The sequence below is a fragment of the Polyergus mexicanus genome, unplaced genomic scaffold (assembly GCF_030449975.1).
Source record: "Polyergus mexicanus isolate NDT 795.1 unplaced genomic scaffold, iyPolMexi1.0 SCAF_2, whole genome shotgun sequence".
Taxonomy (NCBI): Eukaryota; Metazoa; Arthropoda; class Insecta; order Hymenoptera; family Formicidae; genus Polyergus; species Polyergus mexicanus.
In genome coordinates, this window is record NW_027223322.1 from 8742589 (window position 1) to 8763337 (window position 20749).

The 20749-nt window shown below is 36.9% G+C and overlaps 2 protein-coding genes across 2 annotated transcripts in view; one reads left to right on the forward strand and one right to left on the reverse strand.

Moving 5' to 3' along the window:
- The window catches only part of LOC138944801 (carbonic anhydrase-related protein 10-like), a 253528-nt gene that overhangs the window by 184383 nt on the left and 48396 nt on the right, over positions 1-20749 (reverse strand). The gene's annotated exons all lie outside the window — the stretch shown is intronic.
- LOC138944803 (lachesin) overlaps positions 1-20749 on the forward strand; it is a 117485-nt gene that overhangs the window by 93594 nt on the left and 3142 nt on the right. Inside the window, exons 4-8 of the mRNA XM_070315814.1 lie at positions 5262-5447; positions 5824-6019; positions 6723-6851; positions 16214-16333; positions 16603-16773. Of these exons, the coding sequence (XP_070171915.1) occupies positions 5262-5447; positions 5824-6019; positions 6723-6851; positions 16214-16333; positions 16603-16773 (802 nt within the window). The remainder of the gene's footprint in view (positions 1-5261; positions 5448-5823; positions 6020-6722; positions 6852-16213; positions 16334-16602; positions 16774-20749) is intronic.

The following is a 20749-nucleotide window of genomic DNA, read 5'->3' on the forward strand; positions in this document are numbered from 1 at the left end:
GCCGAATACGAAGGGCGAAATCGGGCTCAACACGTATCGTTCTTAGCGTGTCACTGAATTCCTGTCTATATGCGAGAGGCATGCCAATGATGCATGAATATATAATAATGGAGAGTACACGAGGTTGCATGAGCATGTTTTTAACAATAAGCATTAATCTATAGACAGATGAACGAAATTATGTAACTTGATATTAGAATTTAGATCAGAGAGGCGATAGGTCGTTCAGGTTTTAGCAGCGATTAATAAATCTAGCGATTCAATTAGAGTAACGAAATCTCCACTTTCCGTATGATTATCGCATAAGAATTTATATGTATCTTATATATTTACTATGTCAAACTATTACACAGTGTTTCTATAACTTGTAGAAAATATAATGTTATAACACGTAGAACATGTTCTGTGATATTAAATTAAGAAATCTATATAATCGAAAATCGCAATATCTATGTAATAACTTTTTATAGATATCCTCATCGAACATTTAATGTTAAATGCGACTGTCCGATCTCATTTATATCTTCCGATTTTGCGTAAGTTTCGAAGCGAATAATCTTAAAAGCTCTACTCGATGCGTACTCTCACACGGAGGGGACCAGCGCGTGCCATTTTATTCATGTCACCCGGTATATCCCGAGAGTGTACGCTGAAACGAGTAATTTCGTCCGAAACGTGCGTGTCACGCGGATCGGTTAATCGTTCGAATTCCGCGCACGCGGCTGCGCGGATGAGTGCGTTTCGCTGTACCGTCGAGCGTGCCGCGATGCTCGGAGTCGCATCGCGCTCTCTGCCATAAATTCTAACGTTTAATCCCGCCGTTATCGCGTTCTCGAGCGCCGCGCTCGAATTTCGCGCGACGTCCCGAAATAAAATAATGTTTAATTTAATAATTGCGCTCGTACGTATTTGCAAATATGCGTTATACGGAAAAGCAAGTTCCAAAATTTTATCGTCGCTATACATATATGTGTATATATTTAACTCTACAGTGTTCCTCCAGTAATTTAATCTCTTTTCTCTAAATATATAAAAATTTTATTGAAAAACTTTGCTCTATTTTCGTCATTTTTATTATTAAATATTGCATAAAAATTTAATATAAATTATAGAAATAAATTTTGATCGGAGAATTAAATGAGGAAAACTGGCCAAGGATGGATTCAGCATGGATATAAATATATGAAAATTACATTGGAATCGGTGATTTTAGTGAGCCTTCCTTTCTGATTATTAATTCTAATTCGATATTTGGCTATAACTATATATTGTATATTGTGTATGTGAAATTTTAAAATTTCGATGCAATCTTTATATATTTACATCCATGCTAAAAATGGACGAAAAAACGGTCCGAAACGTACATTATTAATGCATACTCGTTAATAAAATTTAACAATAATAAGTTTGCGTACCGGAACCCGCGTCTTGACTCTTATCCGCCAGTTTTCTCACTTAATTGTCAATACTCTGACAGTATTATTGTTATACTATTATTATTTAGTCGGAGAATCGCAGCGTTCGTAACGCCTACATATTCCCAAATTAATCCTTTCAAGAGAAAGATGAGTTGTAAATTATCCATTTCAAAAATGTATCTTTTAACTATCATTATGTATAGGGTATGATCTTATATATCTTGGCGACATATATTTTTAAAAATCACAAACATTAAGAAAAAAAGGATTTATTGATAAATGATCTCAAATTATATAGAGAAATTCTCTGTTAAATTTTTTCTTTTATCTTGAAAAGAAAAGATACAATTTTCTACAAATATAATACTAAAAAACAAAAAACTTTGAAAGGGTTAAAATCGTCGCGTCGAGCGAGAGCAGAAAGGAAAGGAGCAGGAGAAAGGAGAGACGATCGTGCACGAAAACTACAAAATAATACACTATCTCTTGGAATTTTAACCGTGCGAAGCTATGATAGTATGGAAAGGGTTAGTGTGCGAGGTAAAAAGGGTCGTTCCGACAAAATTGTCCTACCGTCCATTGCAACGACAACAAGGATGGGAAAGAAACAAAGCGAAACTTTTAATTAGCGAGTTTATCCATTTATTTTACACGCCGCTGAAAAGGGGTACAGCCGTATCTTAGATCAGCCGGCCGGACAAAAGTCGAGAAAATAAAAACTTAGCAACGAGTCGCGCTCTATAAGTGGGTGACGGTGATGGAAAGCGAAAAATAAAACGCCATGGATGAGAAGGGATAAAGAGAGGGTGAGCTTCGGGAAGAAGGGGTTCTGAAGAGCCGCGGAGGATGCGGTGGGAAATAAACGAGGTGTGGTAGACTGGACCGAGGCTCCCGATCCTACAATGCGCCACAATGGAGCGCCGACGATGGTTTTGCATATGAAAGAGGGTCGAGAATGGAGGGAACGCCAAAGGCGGGGGATAGAAAGGGGAGGAATAGGTGTACGTAACGCGATATTATATCGGACTAGGGAGGTTACCCGCTCACTCCCTCATCCTCGAATCTCTTTACGTCTATCTATCCGTCTGTTCCGTTACTTGCCGCAAGTACCTTCGCGGTTTCCCCTTCTATATTCTTAAAGGACCACGAAGATTGGCATAGAAGGAAAGGGTTGTAAAACGAAAGTACCCGGGGAAAAGAAACTGCATTAGGTAAAGAGAGCGTTTTTACGTTAAGATAGAGACTCGTTTCCATACGAGGGCGCGCCCTTTAAATTCTCTTCATCGTTCCCCTATCTTTATTTCTCCCTGCTTTAAATCCTCTGCCTTCTTCATTGTACTGCAAATTTGCGATTTATTCCCGACCGGGAAGATTCGCGCGCGATATCGTGGAGAGAAAAAACAGAGAGGGAGAATGGCAGTTCACGTACAAGATTTTCCTTTTTGAGAGAGCCCGGCAAAATCGCCCGGCTTTTGAGTTTTGACTTTCGGATGCGCGACTTGGAAGGAGCGACGTATTGTGCCGTGCTTTCGTTTCGTTGTCGTCGCTGGTGCTTACGTGACCTTATCCCGTTCGCGTTGCTATGGATACGTTCTTTCGCTTCCAACCGATTTCGATATCGGGTATTCGCCAGGAATCTCTGTCACAGGGCACTGTGAAATAAGAATTCGAGGAAACTGTCCTAATCGATTTTGCTTGGCAATAACTGCGGTATAAATATTTTTCTCCTTTGGTTTCGCGTTTCGAATGCTATTGTCATACTAATATTTTTTGCCTCTTCCTCCCACACGTATCGACTATACTTTTCATAAATTTTAAAATTCATAAAATATTTAATATTTTATTCCTTTCTGTTTTGTTTTTATTTGCTTCTCTAAAACATTCCTTTCATTTTTTAACTTTATGGAACTTCAAATCGTATATCGCTTCGCGCATGTTTCTAACACTTTTTCCTCTTTCATTCGATCAATACAACAATTAATCATCGAATGAATTGATGATAATATCGCATAAATGTTTAAGAGTCGCGAGCATCTATCGCCCGCCGTGACTTTTTCGCATCCTCTTTTTCGAAGGGGTGGTTTGCCACCTCCGGAAGATCGCTGGGCGCACCAAAAGGAAGAATGGGGTCGTACTTATATATTCCGGCATAATATATTATAAGTGGAGGCACTCAGAGAGCCGTCACTACCAAACACTCGCACTCTCTCGCATCCCAGATCATCCCCTCTTCCCGCAAACGTCCCTCTTCATCTCCCCGCGCCCGCCCTCTATACACTCCGCTCGCGGGTTATCGATAAGAACCGCGGAACTCCTTTGTCGGTTGATAGATAGCCTTTCAGAGCGATGCGAGGTCAGATATTCGACATGGGTTCAATTTCATGCCAATAATATCTGTGCAGAGGGAGACGAATAGGGCAGAGAACAGGGGAGGGGAGGATGAATATTCGCGATACGCCACGCTGCAGTTTCCTCCACCGGAAATAGCATCGACCAGGATGCAAGGCGGATTTATGATTAATACGTGTTAACCGGTCACAATTGCGTTTTCTCTCTCTCTCTTTCTCTCTCTCTCTCTCTCTCTTACTTTCTCCCTTTTCTTCATTGATTTTAATCCGTAAAAAAATGGGTTTAATTAATGGCGTATATCAGCGGCGAACTGTAATAACCGGAGAGAGTTCAATTTAGCGTTGATGATACGAAGGATCGCGAGTTAAAACGCGGTAACCCACATTCGGAATAGTCACGATAGTTATTTCAGAAGTAATATAACTTGCAGAACATTTACGGGAGCGTGAAGAATTTCTGATAAATTATTGTATATCAATACGCGAGAGAGGAGTACGGAAGAAATATATTTATTTGGTTGACGATTATATTTCCATCCTTTTGCTATTTTTATACCTAATAATATAAAGCTCGTTCTAGTTTGATGTAAACATAATGTTATATCCTGCGAGAGCTGAACTTTGCTACTAAACCGTTATCTCTCGCGACTATCTATCTTTATTTTTCTGAAAAAGTTACGTTCTATGGGTTATCGTGTGCTCTTGCTCTCGCGGAATTCTTCATATTTACACAGCGGCAGACCATCGTGGCGCGCAACGGTACAGTTTTCTTGTCGAGATATGCGACGGAAAAGCCGGAGCAGAGCGACTTTGCCGTAAAGAGAAGATTCTTTCGTGGAATATGGCTTCTGATGCCTGCCTTCGAGATGATGTATACGAATATTTCATTCGCTCGCGAATAGAATGCGCGTCCCGTGTTTATATCTTTCATTCTACCCACTGTCTGGCAGAGATACGTTATCTCGTAATCGAGTTCATATTTGAATCGTGACAGGAAGCTTAAGATTGTACTTGCGAATATTTTAGAAGTAACCGAGATATATAGAGAAAATAAAAAAAAAGTGCTATAGGTTAGCAGGAAGTTCGATACTTCCTATATATTTTTGTACATCGGTAAAACAATTCTCGAACTGTGCTTAATAATTGACCCTTTCAATATTCATATTTAATTCAAACCAACCAAATGTCATTTACATATTTTATATATCAAGAATCGAATTTTAAATTCTCAATTAAATAAAAAAGTAATTCTATAAAAATTGTATGGCAAATTTGATATTGAAAGAGTTGATTGAAGTATACATAAGACAGCGAAGACTGTTAGAAATTTAGCGCGATAAGCGAAATATTTTACGGGATAGATTCGCGACGAAAAATTCGTAAGAAAGGAATCGTAAATTAACGAGTTACGCATAGCGATGAGATTAGGCAGGCTTTGACAAGTTTCGAATCAGCATGAATCCGCTGTCTCTAAGAAATGGGTTTGTGAGGCCAGGTGGCATGGATCAAAGCGGACACCAAGGCAATCCTAGCGATTCACGAGCACGTGATCACAAACAACGCCCGTCTGTCGGTGACCCACAGCGATTACAACACGTGGACATTAAACATTCGCGCAGCACGTCGGGAAGATCGCGGGATTTATATGTGCCAGGTCAACACGGACCCTATGAAAAGCCAGGTACGTAATATCCGTCACGTATTGCAAATTAAAAAGTTGCAAAGTTCGTTTTGTAAAAAAGGATAAAGCTTTTTAGGGCTACGTACTGTGCAAGTGTAAAAAAAAAAAAATAAACATTAATAATTCATAATTATTATGAAATTATCGAATAGAATACTGGAGAAAAAAAAATATTAGAGTATTTCTATAAAAATCTTTGCGAGAATTACTTTTTGATTTTATTAATTTTTGATTACGATCTCAGACACTCGAAGTTATTCACTTTAATTCGATCCGTGCTTTCTTTGCATATTTCGTAATTCTTTTTTTGTCGTATTTTTTTTTTTTTTTACACGCCCACAATGCGTTATAATTTATTATCCTCACGTATTTTCAGAGCGCGTTTTTGGAGGTGGTAATACCGCCAGACATAATCTCGGAAGAGACCTCGAACGACATGATGGTACCCGAGGGAGGTTCCGCGAAGCTGGTGTGTAAAGCGCGTGGTTATCCCAAGCCTGACATCGTATGGAAACGAGAAGACGGCACTGAAATCATTTCGCGGGCCGGCATTTCCGGCGGCAAGACGAAAAGTAAGAAACTCCAAATTTTATTTTGTTTCAGGGCGCGTTCCACTTAACGACCGGTATCATTTTATCCTTGTTGTTCACCGAAAGTTAAACAAGGACAGATGATGCTTGCGAGCGTTGCGGTCGTTAAGTGAAACGCGCCCTCAGTCGGTCTCTCTCTTCTCTCTTGGGAACGATATATAATATTCTCCGAACAGATTTTTTTATCGAAAGCGCAATTGTCGGCACAATTAAAATTGATCTCATCGGAATAGGTTGTATCACAGCTACGAGGGACGGAATTTAATTGGCGGCCATCGCTTATTCGATATATTTAAAAATAATTCCTTTTTTAACTTGTTACAAAATTTTATTTCAAAAACGACTTCTCATCTTTGATATACGTGTATTATTTTTAATTCAAAATCCCCCAAAAATATTGAAATGCGTACTTAAATAATATATTTCCATTTTCGTTTCGAAGTCAGTTTCAATAATATTACAATATATTTAGTATTGCGAATTTATTCTTGCAATCAACAATTGTCACTTCTATAATAAACTATATCAAAAATAGATTTAATTTGATAACGATAAATCTCCACGGGGACATTTCTGCGTCTGTGCGTATTAAAACTATTAAGCCGATCAGGTATTAACGTTGTACACTTTGATTATATATAACGAACTAACTTCTGAGACCGTTCCTTGCGCTTGCATATTGCAGTACCCACTGCAGGAGGCGAAACGCTGACTTTGTCGAAAGTAACGAGAGGCGAGATGGGTGCCTACCTATGCATCGCCAGCAACGGAGTTCCTCCATCAGTCAGCAAACGAATGATGCTACATGTGCATTGTAAGTATTATAATATATCTTTATCGAACACACGCGGATTTCCCGCCTGCCACGAAGGAAATTTTTCCGTATCACAAATGTAAAGTTTCGATAATTCTTTATCAATAATTTTGTAGTAAAATACGAATAACACCGAGTAACAAGATTTGCCAAAATTTTCAAACGTTACGAACGCTTCTAACGATAAGTGAAAAATAACAGAGAGAGACGACCGTGCAATTTCTCGTCGTGCGATTTCTATCGTGCGATAACCCAACCCAAAGGATACATTAAAATTTATAAAGTAAACATTGCGGACGCTCTGTAATAAATTAAAAAACATACTATATGAAAATCTCGTGCGAGCTTTACAGATTAAAATTTATAAATCTACAACTGTGTTCACAATAAAGTCGTATGCTTCATGAAATTCCAATAACACGAGCTATTATTAATCATTAATCGCTCATCTATGTATAACTGATTTATTTCTTACGGAATGTTGTATTCGTCAAAAAGGAAAATATATATGCATACGTAAATATTGTAAAACATTTGATGAATAGAAACAGACACGGCAACGTTTTTATGGAATATTTCAACAAATTTCTATTTACTAATTACACTGATCGACAAAACGAGACCTTTATTTTTGCCTTAAGTTCTATCAAGTTATTTCTGATAGATTTTTTAACGCTGATTACGAATCTGGCTGTAAGAAGAATGTATTACTTCAAGGGGTTTGAGAAAATCTCAATCAAAGTTGCTAAAATAGGCGTTTTTCATATTTTTGGGTGCTCCAAAAAGCAGCGATAATTCAAAATAAAACTCAAGACTTATACTTTATGATAAAATGTTAGAAGTCATAGGAAAGATTTTCCTGAAAAAAAGTGGTCAAAACATAAGAAACATCATTTATCGCAGTGTACCCCAATCATATATCTCCAGTTGCCCATTACTAAAATACTAGTGTCAAATACTACTCTAATTTTGTTCTCAAGTGAGAGCGACCACAAAAATCTACAGCATAAAAATATAAAAATACTTTCATGATTTGAATCATTTTTCAAAAATTTGATCCGTCGTTTTGGATTCCACATTTTTAATTTTTAATTTTCAATACGTGATTTGTAATGACTGACCAGTCAAACATAAATATGACTTTCATGATTAGAATGATTTAAAAAAAAACTTTAGTAACGGAATTGGAGACGTATGACTGGAGGACATTGCAATAGATGTTTCTTATGTCTCGATCATTTTTTTTTTTTTTTTTTAAGGAAAATCTTTTCTGTCTGGGACTTCTGGCATTTTTATCATAAAGTATAAATTTTGAACTTCATTTTGAATTGTCGCTGCTTTTTGGAGTATGTCCCCATCGAAAGATATAACTCACGCAAAAGTATGAAAAACGCCTATTTTAGTAACTTTGACTGAGATTTTCTCAAAAACCTTGACGATACGTCATTTTCACGGCCAGATCCGTAATCAGCGTTAAAAAATCTATCAGAAATAACTTGACAGAACTTAAGGCAAATTTGATGTTGAATAGTTATAATTATATTTCTATAATTATTAATTTATTTCAAAGTTAACAAAATAAATAAATAATTTGTATTACGTTTTAAATCTCGATAATAATTAAGTATTTAATAAAATAAAAAATATAAGTTATTTACAAGAACAATCTTTTAGAACTTGGTAAATTTGTGCCACCACTGAAAGCTCTCGGTTTTAATGCTAGTGACTAATCCGCGAAAGGCGGTCGTAAGATAAAAATAGAACGAGCGTGTTCGCGAATAGCAGTCGAGATTTTTTTTTTACTACCTGTATAGCGTCACGATTTCTCGAGCTCCAGAATGTTTTCTCGAGCAATCGAGTCCAAGAGGTGTAAACTCCGCAAACTGCCGGCAGTAGCCTTATCCGCGCGAGACATACTTCCCGTTGTAAAACGAGAGACGTCTCGAAGGGGGGAATATAAGTTGTCGCGGCAACGACGAAGAAAAGCGTCGGCTGTAGCCGACGAGATAGCCATCGTCACCTTCTCTTGCATAATTTCACTGTAGCAAAGACAGGAGAGAACCGAGGGTCTTTCTTTCGAGAAAAGGGAGCCGAGACGGGGAATGACAAGGATCATGACTGAGAATGGGAAAGAGAGAAAAAAAAAGACGAAAGGTAAAATACTGCTTAAATAACAGCGCGTGACGGCGACAAGAGGAGTGAAGGAAGGACTTTACAGGATGATGGAGAGTGTCGGGAAGGGGCGCGAGATAATAAAATTACACTTGCGACGATGGTACAACACATTCGCATTTATACCTCCGCCGTAAAAGATGGACGGTTAGCGAGAAGACGAGGTGCACAATAAGGCTGACATTCAGATTGCGCGAAGGAGGTAAATGAAGATGTTTGCTGTATCAAAGGAACGTTGTAAACTTAATTTTTCATTATATATATAACATTTCATTATATATATAAGAAATTACTTTTTTTAACAGATAAAAAAAGCACATGATATCTCAAAAAATAAAATATATAATATATATAATGTATAATAAAAATATATAATATATAAAATAAAATATATAATACATATAATATCTAAAAAAAAATATATATATATATATATATATATATATATATAATATATATTTCTCTTGCAATTTGTAACAAAACAGAATTCAAGTTCTTCGACGTATTTAAGGAAAATTTTATCGCAATAATAGCGATGATATAATAACAAGGAACATTTATATAATTACATATAAGATCGAAAGAACTATTGTTCCAATTTTCTGCGATTGCAGCCATCAATAATCAAGTAGATTTAGAATTAAGAATATTTTATATGAATGAGCAGTTGGATTTTAAAATAAATTCTCATACATCAAGAAACTGTATACTCGTTAAAAGAGCGTAAAAGAGACGTGAGCACACATACCAAGAAATAGGTTCATTGCGGAGGAAGCGTAGTGTGACGATAGCGAGTTAAGTCGCAGTTACGACCGTACCTTAAATCCTAGTGAGGTAATTTTCCTTGTCGGAAATTGGATGTACCTATGTACGTATACGCTCGCAATGCACGATCTCGCACCTGCCCTCAGGCATCCCGCGATAAGATCGCGCGCGGGATAATCGAATTTCATTGAAATACATCATATAAATAAAGCCGTGTCTATTGCCGCGAAATTCGCACGACCAATATGGCATAAGTATCGTCGGTAATGCAAGGGGATGGCAGTTCATTCGCGAATACGAACTGCCCGTGGCTACTATCGCGTGATACGAACGCCAAAGCGCCCGAGTCCCTTTGGAAGCGCGGGAGAATATTTGAAATCATCGGCAGTTCGCGTGCGATTACGCGATCGCTACTTCGTCGTCGATATATCGATGCAGATATTTTTAATGTTTGATTATTTTCACGTGTTCCTGATATATTGTTTCATCTGTCTTATTTATCTTCACAATTGCAATGAAATTTTGGGCACGATTCCGAAGGTTAGCGCCACGTTTTGACTGTGAATTACGAAGATATTTTTTTTGACAAGGAACACGGGAAAAATAATAAAAATAATTCTGGGATCAACAGTTTGTAAGATATAGCAATAATATAAATATTTTACGAAAGGTAAAATTTGAATTTCAAGGGGAAAAAGATAATAAAAAACTCATTTCACTGAAACAGGTATCATAACAAACAACTATGTAAACAGAACATATTATAAACTTTCTTTATTATCCATATACACTTAATATTTTTTAAGTATTTTTCCTGTATTCTCCGCTAAAAATCACTTCGGAAATCATTATTAATTCAAATTTTGTGTTACTAATTATAAAACTCTATCGTAAGTTCAAGATATTTTATAGAAATACAGTTAACATGTACCATATGAATACTTTGCTTATGTAAGATAAATTTCTTATCGTAGTCACCGTCGAAACGTATTGATATCAAGATATTATTAAAATCATAAATAGTTAATACTTCCAAACTTTCGCAAGTAAAATCATACTCGCGACTCACGCCCGCTCGTCATCGGCAGCCACGCGACAACAGAATAAAAGTTCCTTCCTAGTTAAGGACTCGGAAAAGAGAGACCAAGCCTTGATCTAATCATTGCAAGATGTGACAAGCTGAACTTTACTCGGAAACTTTAAACACCTTCGCCGTCAGTTTCGGTTTTAACTTAATCCCAACATTTTTTAACTTCTCCATTACATCTCCCGCGACTTTCTTTCTCTCTCTTTCTCCTGTTTGCAACTTTTCCATGGAGCTCGGACGCGTAATTACGCGTTAGATAAATATCATTGTACACGGGAGAAGACGAGACCACTGAGAAAAGCGAGGCGACATGCCGCAACACAATGCCGGAAATACCGTAACGCCGCGGAGTCTCCGACACGGTGGTCTTAACACCGGTTCTTAACAAAGAACCACTACGCTAGGGTATTACGCGTCGCGAGCGCCATAGAAAAGGATCGAGCGTTATCTTATCACTGCAGAAATACCGGGTGCCGGGTCCTTTGAGCGCTGATAAGGGCGAGAGAAAATCTTGCCTCTCTCGCGGATCGTGCGAATTTCCCATCCACCCGAAGCCGTGCACGAGCTAAGTCGCCGCTCTGCTGACCCGGGAATACAATAACAGGTCCTCCCTAACGTTTACAAGTTGACTTTATGTCGCGTCGCTATTGGTTTCTTTTAAGTAGACTTAATATCGCCACGGTTACTATCTCCGGATTACACATGTGTTGGCGTATATATTTCCGTTATAATGATAAAAGTAACGTTTCTGCGGATTACGATAAATTAAACTTGAGTAATTTCATTACTTTTATTATGTACTCATCTAGTTCCCTGTAATTAATCTTTTACTTAAGTAGAGGCAGGATTGCAAATAATTAAATCAATTTTTAATCTAATTCAGAAATAATTCATAAATCAATTTTTAATTATTAATTATATTAAGCTAAATTCGTAATAGAAATTTGATTTGTGAATTACGCAGGCTTTAATTTACAACTCAATTTTGGTTCATGTGAATTGGACTTTAATTCATAATTCAAATTTGATTTGTGAATTATATAGGCCTTAATTTATAATTCAAATTTAATTTGTGAATTACACAGGTTTTAATTCATAATTCAAATTTGATTCGTGATTTAAAGCCGGTATAATTGACAAATCATTATTGAATTCTGATTTACACGGCTTTATATCATAAATCAATATTAATTTGTGAATTGAAACTAAAGTAAACCATAATTACATATGCAATTATTGTATATACAGGATACCTTAAAACTCATAATTGACCTTTGAGAAGGTGAAAGAGGATAAAATTTTGGGACAAAAGTTCCTCCTCAAAGGTCGATTATGAATTTTCGTACATCCTGTATATACATTAATTCAATATGTAATTATGATTTATTTTAGTTTCAGTTCACAAATTGATATTGGTTTGTGAATTAAAGCTCTGTAGATCAGAATTCAATATTGATTTGTGAATTAAAGTCGTGTAAATCAGAATTTAATATTGATTTGTGAATTATACAAGCTTTAAATCATAAAACAAAATTGATTTGTGAATTATACCGGCTTTAAATCACGAATTAAATTTGAATTATGAATTAAAGCGTGTGTAATTTACAAATCAAATTTGAATTATGAATTAAAGCCGGTCCAATTCGGGAATCAAAACTGATTCGTAAATTAAATCCTACGTAATTCACAAATCAAATTTGAACTACGAATTGAAGCTTATTATAATTAATAATTAAAAATTGATTTATGATTTATAAATTTTTTAATTACCAGTTTCGCAATCTGAAGTAGAGGCCAGATTTTTGCATGCTAATGGGATAAACTCCTGTAATTTTTACTGCTCGTTAAAATACTGAATTAGAGAAAATGCGGTGTAGCGTATAATAAATTAAGAGCTATCAATTAAACAACTTAACTTCCCTTTGTCTCATCGAATATCTAATTTTTCTCTCTTGAAAAGTGGCACAGATTTTACCTTAGCTTGACGGCAAAGATTTACCGCAGCGAATATTACTTTTTAAACATCATTCAACTCAATTGTTGCGAATCGATATTGGAACTATCTATTTAGAAGGGATTTTGCGTGATATCGAGAATCGCGCGTTGCGTAATGCACATTAAATTATTACGCCGCATTAAATTGTTACACCGCATTAGAGATCGGTGTATGAACGCGACGAATGCAACTTCACGCAACAGATCGCATTATAAGCGCTTTGAGGGTCATTCGCTTCGCTTAATTAGCGGAGGCGCTGAAAGAAATTAGCCTGTGCCATACTTATTTACAAGCTTGATCCTGCTTCGCGGTCGACCCTGTTTCAGTCCTACGCTTCAGATCAATCGGCCGTCTATTTTGCACCACAGATATCGAATCCGCGAACTTATTTGATTGATGTTCGAACAGTTTATTTTGGTATAGCTGTATTTATCGATGATATTGCATGAATTTGCGCGCGTTACTGCATACGTAAACAGATTATTCTCAAAAATATTCTTTGCTAAATATATTTTGCAGTTTGTGCTAATATATAAATCTATAATCTATAATCTATTTTTTTATACATTACATAAATCTTTAAGATTCTTAAAAGTATGAATATAGATTATAGATAATAAAGGAAACTCTTTTGTCTATCAAATTGATTTTCCTTTAATCGAAATTTAATTTAACGCTGAGATCAGCATTGAAAATATACTCATTTATATTCCCATATTTCACTAAAAAAGAAAAAAATTCAATAAACTAAAAGAATCTATGAAAATAATCCTGAGACACTCTAGGCATATAACAATTTAAAGAATCTAATATAAGCGGGAGCTATATTTATTACAGGAAATTATGGATCGTATAAACGAGAACTTTGAGATATATTTTTATTCTTATATATTGCACATCAGAGGCGACGGCGTTTATCGATAAACGGTCGGTGCGCAAAATCCACAGGGAGAATTTGCGTCCCGTACAATTGCTTGGTCGCGAACTGACCAACGCCGAAATGCGCGACGTATTTGCGTTTGCCGGAGTTCGCGTCCGCGGGCTCATTCACAATTAAGAGTAATGTCGAGCGATCTCGCTGTTTGTTATCCGGGCAAACGCGTCGCCTATCGTCACGTACCAGACCAACGCGTTACACGAAGAATTCCCAGCGCGAATATTCATCACTGTATATCGCGTGGCGCGAAATCGGTACTGTTGCGGACGGATCGAAAGTTTGCGCGTAAATCTGTCGGAAAATCACGCGACGGATTTGCGAAACACGTCCGGCAAATCGAAACAATTAAAACGCACTCTCTCTCTCTCTCTCTCTCTCTTTCCCCAGCCGCAACCAGAAGGGATTCATAAATCAATTCTCGCGATATAACGCGCGGTTATATGCTTAGGGGTGAAAACGTGATTCAATTCGGTGCATAATCGTTCGCCCGGAATTGCCGAGAGAGTCCACGCGTTCGAATTAACGCGCGCTGAAGTGTTTCATTGTTGCGTTTCGCGTTTTGATAATTTGTCCCGTACTTTCTCCCCGCTCGTCCGCGTTTTCCGATATAACCGACGCGCGCCGTAATTGTTAATTATTCGTAATCGCCTCGCGATTGTTAATATCGTATCCGGATTTCTGTCTGACAAAAACCGTTCCTTTGTTTAACGTTGAAAATGAACTTTCTTGTGAAAATCGCGACCGTCGAAATTACCAGATTTTTATATACCAGAATATCGATATACCTGACTTATGGCTATCCTGCCCCATCCAACGCTCTATATTCCCTTTTCTGATATAAAAGTGTCGTTCTCGGTACTGCGCTAGAATCTTCGGTGTGCACAAGCGCGTCGCGAACGCATATATTTCCCAAACGGCGCCCGAGATAAAGAGTCGACCGAAGACTCGACGAAGAAACGGCCAGTTTATCTTGCGCCATCATCTTAATTTTCTGTTACTACGTAAGTAATATCGTCACCCGCCTATTAGTATTGCCGATTTAATCTTGATTACGAAAGTACAGCTTATCCTACGAAACGTTATATTTTAATGACACCGATACAGAATTGTTAGACAATTCTTAGAACTTACTATGAATACAAAATAGTCCATATTCGGGATTTTTATACAAATCAATATTATTTTTATATCGTTATCCCTATTTCTCAAGATATTGTATAAAAGGAAATTGTAATGATATTATGTTGTTTGCCAGACAACGCATATCTTTAAAAAATGTCTAAAAAATGATTTAAAAATATCTTATTAAAATATCTTTTGACCTTTGTATACTGTCTGAGAGTTATCAGCTTTTAAATCGGTTCTTTTATAAAAATATATATATATATATATGAAGTGTATGTTTGTATATTTCGTCAAATATTTTCACATAATTTTTATTATAGAACAATTTAAATTCGTTGTTGACTACTCAAAATTATACAAAATTAATAAAAGAATAACTTCTTAAGAATATTATTCTCTCTCCCCCTCCCCCTCTCTCTTTCTCTCTCTCTCTCTCTCTCTCTCTAATATATTGTTATTCACCATTATCTAAAAAAAAAAATTTTTTTTTCTTATTCAAATATAATGTAATACTCGCGACTATGTCAATTTCATTATCGACGACGACTATAATCAGACAATACCATAGAATATGATATTTACGATATGTAGAGAAATTTCTCTTATATGTTTCGAGTATGTTAGAAATGAGAGAGTTCAATGGGATACGGGGATTTTCCTGGGAACAAAATTTCACATCGCGGTGAAGCTAAGTAGCCGTTGTAAAACCTACTGTAAGCGCTTTGTGACGACACAACGTTGGCCGAGCCTCGGTCGGAAGAAGAAGTGCTCGGCGCGGTCGCCTGTTAAAACGTAAGCAGCTCACAGAAAGCTGCTTACGATATTCGAAACGAAAGGTAGCGAGACGTTATCAAGAGATAGAGAGAAAAAGAGAGAGAGAGAGAGAGATAACAGGGAGGAGGGAGAGGCAAAGAGTGCCCCTTTCTGCTCGCTCGCTAAATGACAATCTGTCAGCGTGTTTCATTAGCGTAAAGTGCACGCAACTCACTAATGACGCACTCGCACAAAGAGACCACAATGTAACGGCACGAAGTAAGGCGATTGAATCGCGCAAGTAGCGCAATACATCCGTTGTTCCCGTATCCCGAAATCTCTGCTTTGAAAGAAATCGGAAAAATATCCTTTGTAGCGTTATATACGCGAGCGATGAAGTTCAATTAGAGAAATTAGTTCTCGGAGAACCGCACGTACGCGCGCGAGCGCAGGTAGCGCGGATGTGTCGGCAATATTGTTGTTCTGATCTGGTATATTGCCACTGATCGAGTTGTTATGGATTGCAGTTCACCCGATGGTCCAAGTGCCGAATCAGCTGGTCGGAGCTCCGATCGCAACTAACGTTACGTTGGTCTGTCACGTGGAAGCGTCACCTAAGGCCATTAATTACTGGACTCGAGAATCGGGTAATAGAACAGCGCGATCAGTAAAGTTCTTGTCGTTTGATTTACTTGCAGAGTAAATATCTTATCAGTTGATAGAGTATAATATTATTTTAAATATATTTTATCATCGAGATCATGATATAGAACATTTTATACAATACCAAGTAAAATAATTTTTGCCATTAATAGAGATATGTACCAAAGCGTGAAATTTTAACACATCATTTTTTTTTTACATATACTTATATTTTTGAATCACACGATTTAATTTCTCAAACGTATTTTTGCAGACGAAATGATAATCAGCAACAGTAAGTACGCCATGTCCGAGATAAAAACATCGGTATACAGCGTACAGATGCGACTAGTGATCATGAACCTGCAGAAGCACGATTTGGGTGGCTACAAATGCATCTCGAAAAATTCTATCGGCGATGCTGAGGGAAACATCCGGCTTTACGGTGAGTTTCGACGGAATTACGTCCACAAGGGCAAAGAGTTTCTTTGCGAGCTAAAGCAATCAAAAAATCTCGAAAAATTTCATTTAGATGCAAATCATCACTGTAATATACTAACAATATACAATATAATAATATAAACTCTTTATAAAAAAAACTTCAAGAGTTTTAAGAGTGTTTAGTATATATTTTCATAATATATTGGTAATTAGTATATAAAAAATATATAAAGACAGAAGACACAAAAGAGAAGATTAAGCAACGCAAAAACAGGACAGGAGGTGAACTTTATTACTGAAACACCGTAATTTATTTGAGTATTGAAAAACTGACTGTGCAAAATATTGAAAATATCCAACAAAATCGCGAGTAATCGTGATAAATCCTCAATTGAATAAAAATTAATTTTTTTACAAAAAATAGATTAAAGTTTATGCGGATGCGGATCCGCACATTTTATAAAATCTTATATACGATTCAAAGTCTTCAAAAGTGAGAGTAAATACTTCTCTGTAAAAAATCTGAAACAGCCAAGGATAGATACTATACAGGCGTGTATCTTAGCGCGGTCGCAGCTGCACGTATCTCGCCGACGAGAAAGTATAGCGTATCACTGCGACTGCAACATCGTCGTTTCCATTACATGCGCGATTTAATACGTCGCAATCTCGCAGGAACGATCGACGGCAACGCGCATTACGCAACACGATGGCACTTTTCTCGTCGTCCCGTAACGATACGTCGCCACAAAAATAGCGAACGGTTAGATTTACGTATAGAATTAGGTGCTTTCTTGTTTCTGCGTTGTTTCCTTCTATGAAAAGGAACATTGAGTCTGCACGAATGCAACAACAGCGTAAGACCCTCGCTTATAAAAGTCGAAACATTTTTATTAATTTTTTTTTTCTTCGTCATGTGATTTAGCGTGAATTTAACGTGATTATGTGGCAAAGAATAAAGAAAAATAATTTGATAAAAAGACCGCCAGGTGAATCTGAGCAGGAATATTTCACGCTTACGTAATCTTTTTAAACGCCAACTTGTTATTTTGATAATCTCAGGAATTTATCTCGAAGAAACCGCACGCGACCGTCATTACAAGAAGATATCGGTATTCGCAGAGAATTAAGTTCCCCTCGAGTTTTATTATTTAAGATATCGGAGAGACGAGTGCCGGGAGACAGATCGGAATTTCCGCAGTTTCTTAGCCACGTTTCCTCGTCGCGTCGTAACCGTAAGTTATTTCACGATGCAGATAATATTGTACTCTCCGTATAATATTTATGGAATTTTCGTTTCCATTGTGTGTCCGCGAAATACCACCACCGATCGCCGACGTACCATCCATGAAATACCTGAGTGAATAATTTTTAAAATATATTTACGATATTATCGGTTAAAACGTGATTACGAATCTGCTCTCTTTCTTCTCTTTTTCTTCCCAAACACTGACATTCTTTCTCCGTTGAAATTATCGTTATACAATATTAACTTTTACACTCTGTATAGAAATTAACATTCCAAATATAACATTTCAAATCGCAAGATATCATAAAATTTCTCCAAAAAAAAAAAAAATAATAATAATAATAATAATAAATTAAATAGTTGATGATCATTAAAAATTTATATATTAGAAGAAACAATCTTAAAAAAGATTACAATTGCGACATTTCCAAATATTACTAAAAAATGTTATCGATATTATTTTTATATATATTCTTTTCTAAAATTTATATTACATTTTGTTATATAAATTAATAACGAAAAAATATACATTAGAACGGTTGAAACTTGAATAGCAGATGACATACCGGCGATATCTCGCGGCGGATGATACTCTGCGAGCATAAAATAAGTCGTCATGAATGGTGCCTCATAATTCGTCACGTTGATTGAACGTTACGATCCGTTTACTATGTGTACGCTGACACCCCTGTACAACCGAAAAACGAACGAAAAAAAAGGCACATTTTTCGCAGACGACGCCATTCTCTCGCCGGTATGTCATCAGCCGTAAATGCGCTCATAACTTCCTCGCTACTTTCCCGCGATATGCGTCCTTATTTTTTTCACAATTTATTTATCGGATTCCATCACATAATTTTCCGCTTTATAGCGCGAGAAAAAACTCGGCGAAGCGGCGAACTGCGCTTATGTTACTATAACACAGCGACCATATGTAATCAATTTATTCTATTATGCGCGTTAGACTGTTTTATAATTTTTGATTCATGTTCAATGATTGACTAAATGACGGAGAATGTAATTATTAAATTGCAAACAATCGAAGCAAACGATTTCGAGGAAAAAAGGCGCATCAAAATTCATTCTAAATTAATTAGTGTAGTTTTAATAATCTCCAAAACTTTTGTCACACGAGTTGCCGCAAAATGTAAATTTTATTTTTAAAAGAGTGACGATTTAATTTTGTTGTAATATTAAACGAAATGATATTTTTGTAATTTCATTGTTTAACGATTTCATCGCGCTATTGATATACATCGCGAATTGTAGATAATATATGATACAGAAAATCGGTATAAAATGACGTATTTAATAAATGTGACAGATACGATTCATTACACTCGATCTCGCGCTTTTAAATAAATGATGAAATAAATATTGATCAAATGACCGTAATATTGCAATATATTGTAGTATGTACTCAGAGAATTATTCTCTCTTTTTGGCATTAATGTTGATCATTCACAAAGGAGGCGACATGTATGCGCTTTACTACTTTATAGTCTTGTTCAATAAAAAATTTAATGCGCGCATGTAATTCTCATGTCTATAATATTTTTGGATGCATATTGCAATATATATTGTGTATTCCCAAAATTGTAAAATAAACAACATATCGACATTTCTTTTACTATTTAATTAATCCTTGCGGAGAGCGTAACTTTTGTATACGATAATCCGTCTAAAAATTATTTTATCATAATGGAAGAATATTATGTTTATTACGAAGTTTGTTACATTATTATCACATTATATATATGTCATGAGCTTTGCGTGTTATTGCGGCGAACATTCTGTATGTCACATAATTAGAGCAAAATTCCTGGCGAGTTATCGACGAGAAGCGCGCATAAAATTTCGGATTCACGCGCGGCTGCACAATCTCGATCTGTATCCCTGCGTCCGTGCGTCAAAATATCTCAACACGTGTCATTAATGCGTCAGAGGAATTCAGGAAAGGAAGATGAATTGCGCTATTTTGCTTATCCCGAAAAAAAAATATCGACGCACGTGCAAAACTTTCGTCGCGACTTTTTACGTAAAAAGAAGTCTCATCGTCAGTTTACCTCTATCACTTAATTGTAGCACGGATAAAACGACGTAACAAGTGGGACAAAGCCGAGTCCGATATTCGCGAGTTAACTACCGCCACGGCTTGTGAGCGTGCAATCCTAATGATGGCAATTTTATCGTACTGTCGTGTGAAGGGCGGACAAGGAAGCACGATGTTATCGCGGCATGCTCGAGCTTCTCGTTGAAATCACGCGATCTGATAAGCTCGAAGGATTAACCGTTAAATCGCCGGTATAAACGAGATTCGAAGTACAGGATAAAAAGATCGCGCGCTCGTCCACGTCGTGGGATAGACGGAGACGGGGAGAGAGGAAAAGAATTCGGTAGATTTAAGAGCGGTACGCGATGAAGGCGAGAATCACAAAAGGCTACGTAAGAGAATGTAGGAGAGCGGCATGTTGGCGCGTCATGTCGAGGATCGAAAGTCCGCGAAACAATATCTGAGCTTTCCATTCACCCCTTGCCTGTCCTACCCCCTTTCCCCTCCGCTCCTCTTTTCTATCCGCACCGTGCCGGTTTTTCGTGTCCTCTTTTCCACCGCTCTTTCGGGGATGTTCTTGTCACAGATTGCGCGCGGTCGGGATTATGGATTTACCTTGATAAATGGCGACTCGATATCGGAGTCGCGGCGTATCTCCGGGATGAAGATCGCGTTGCT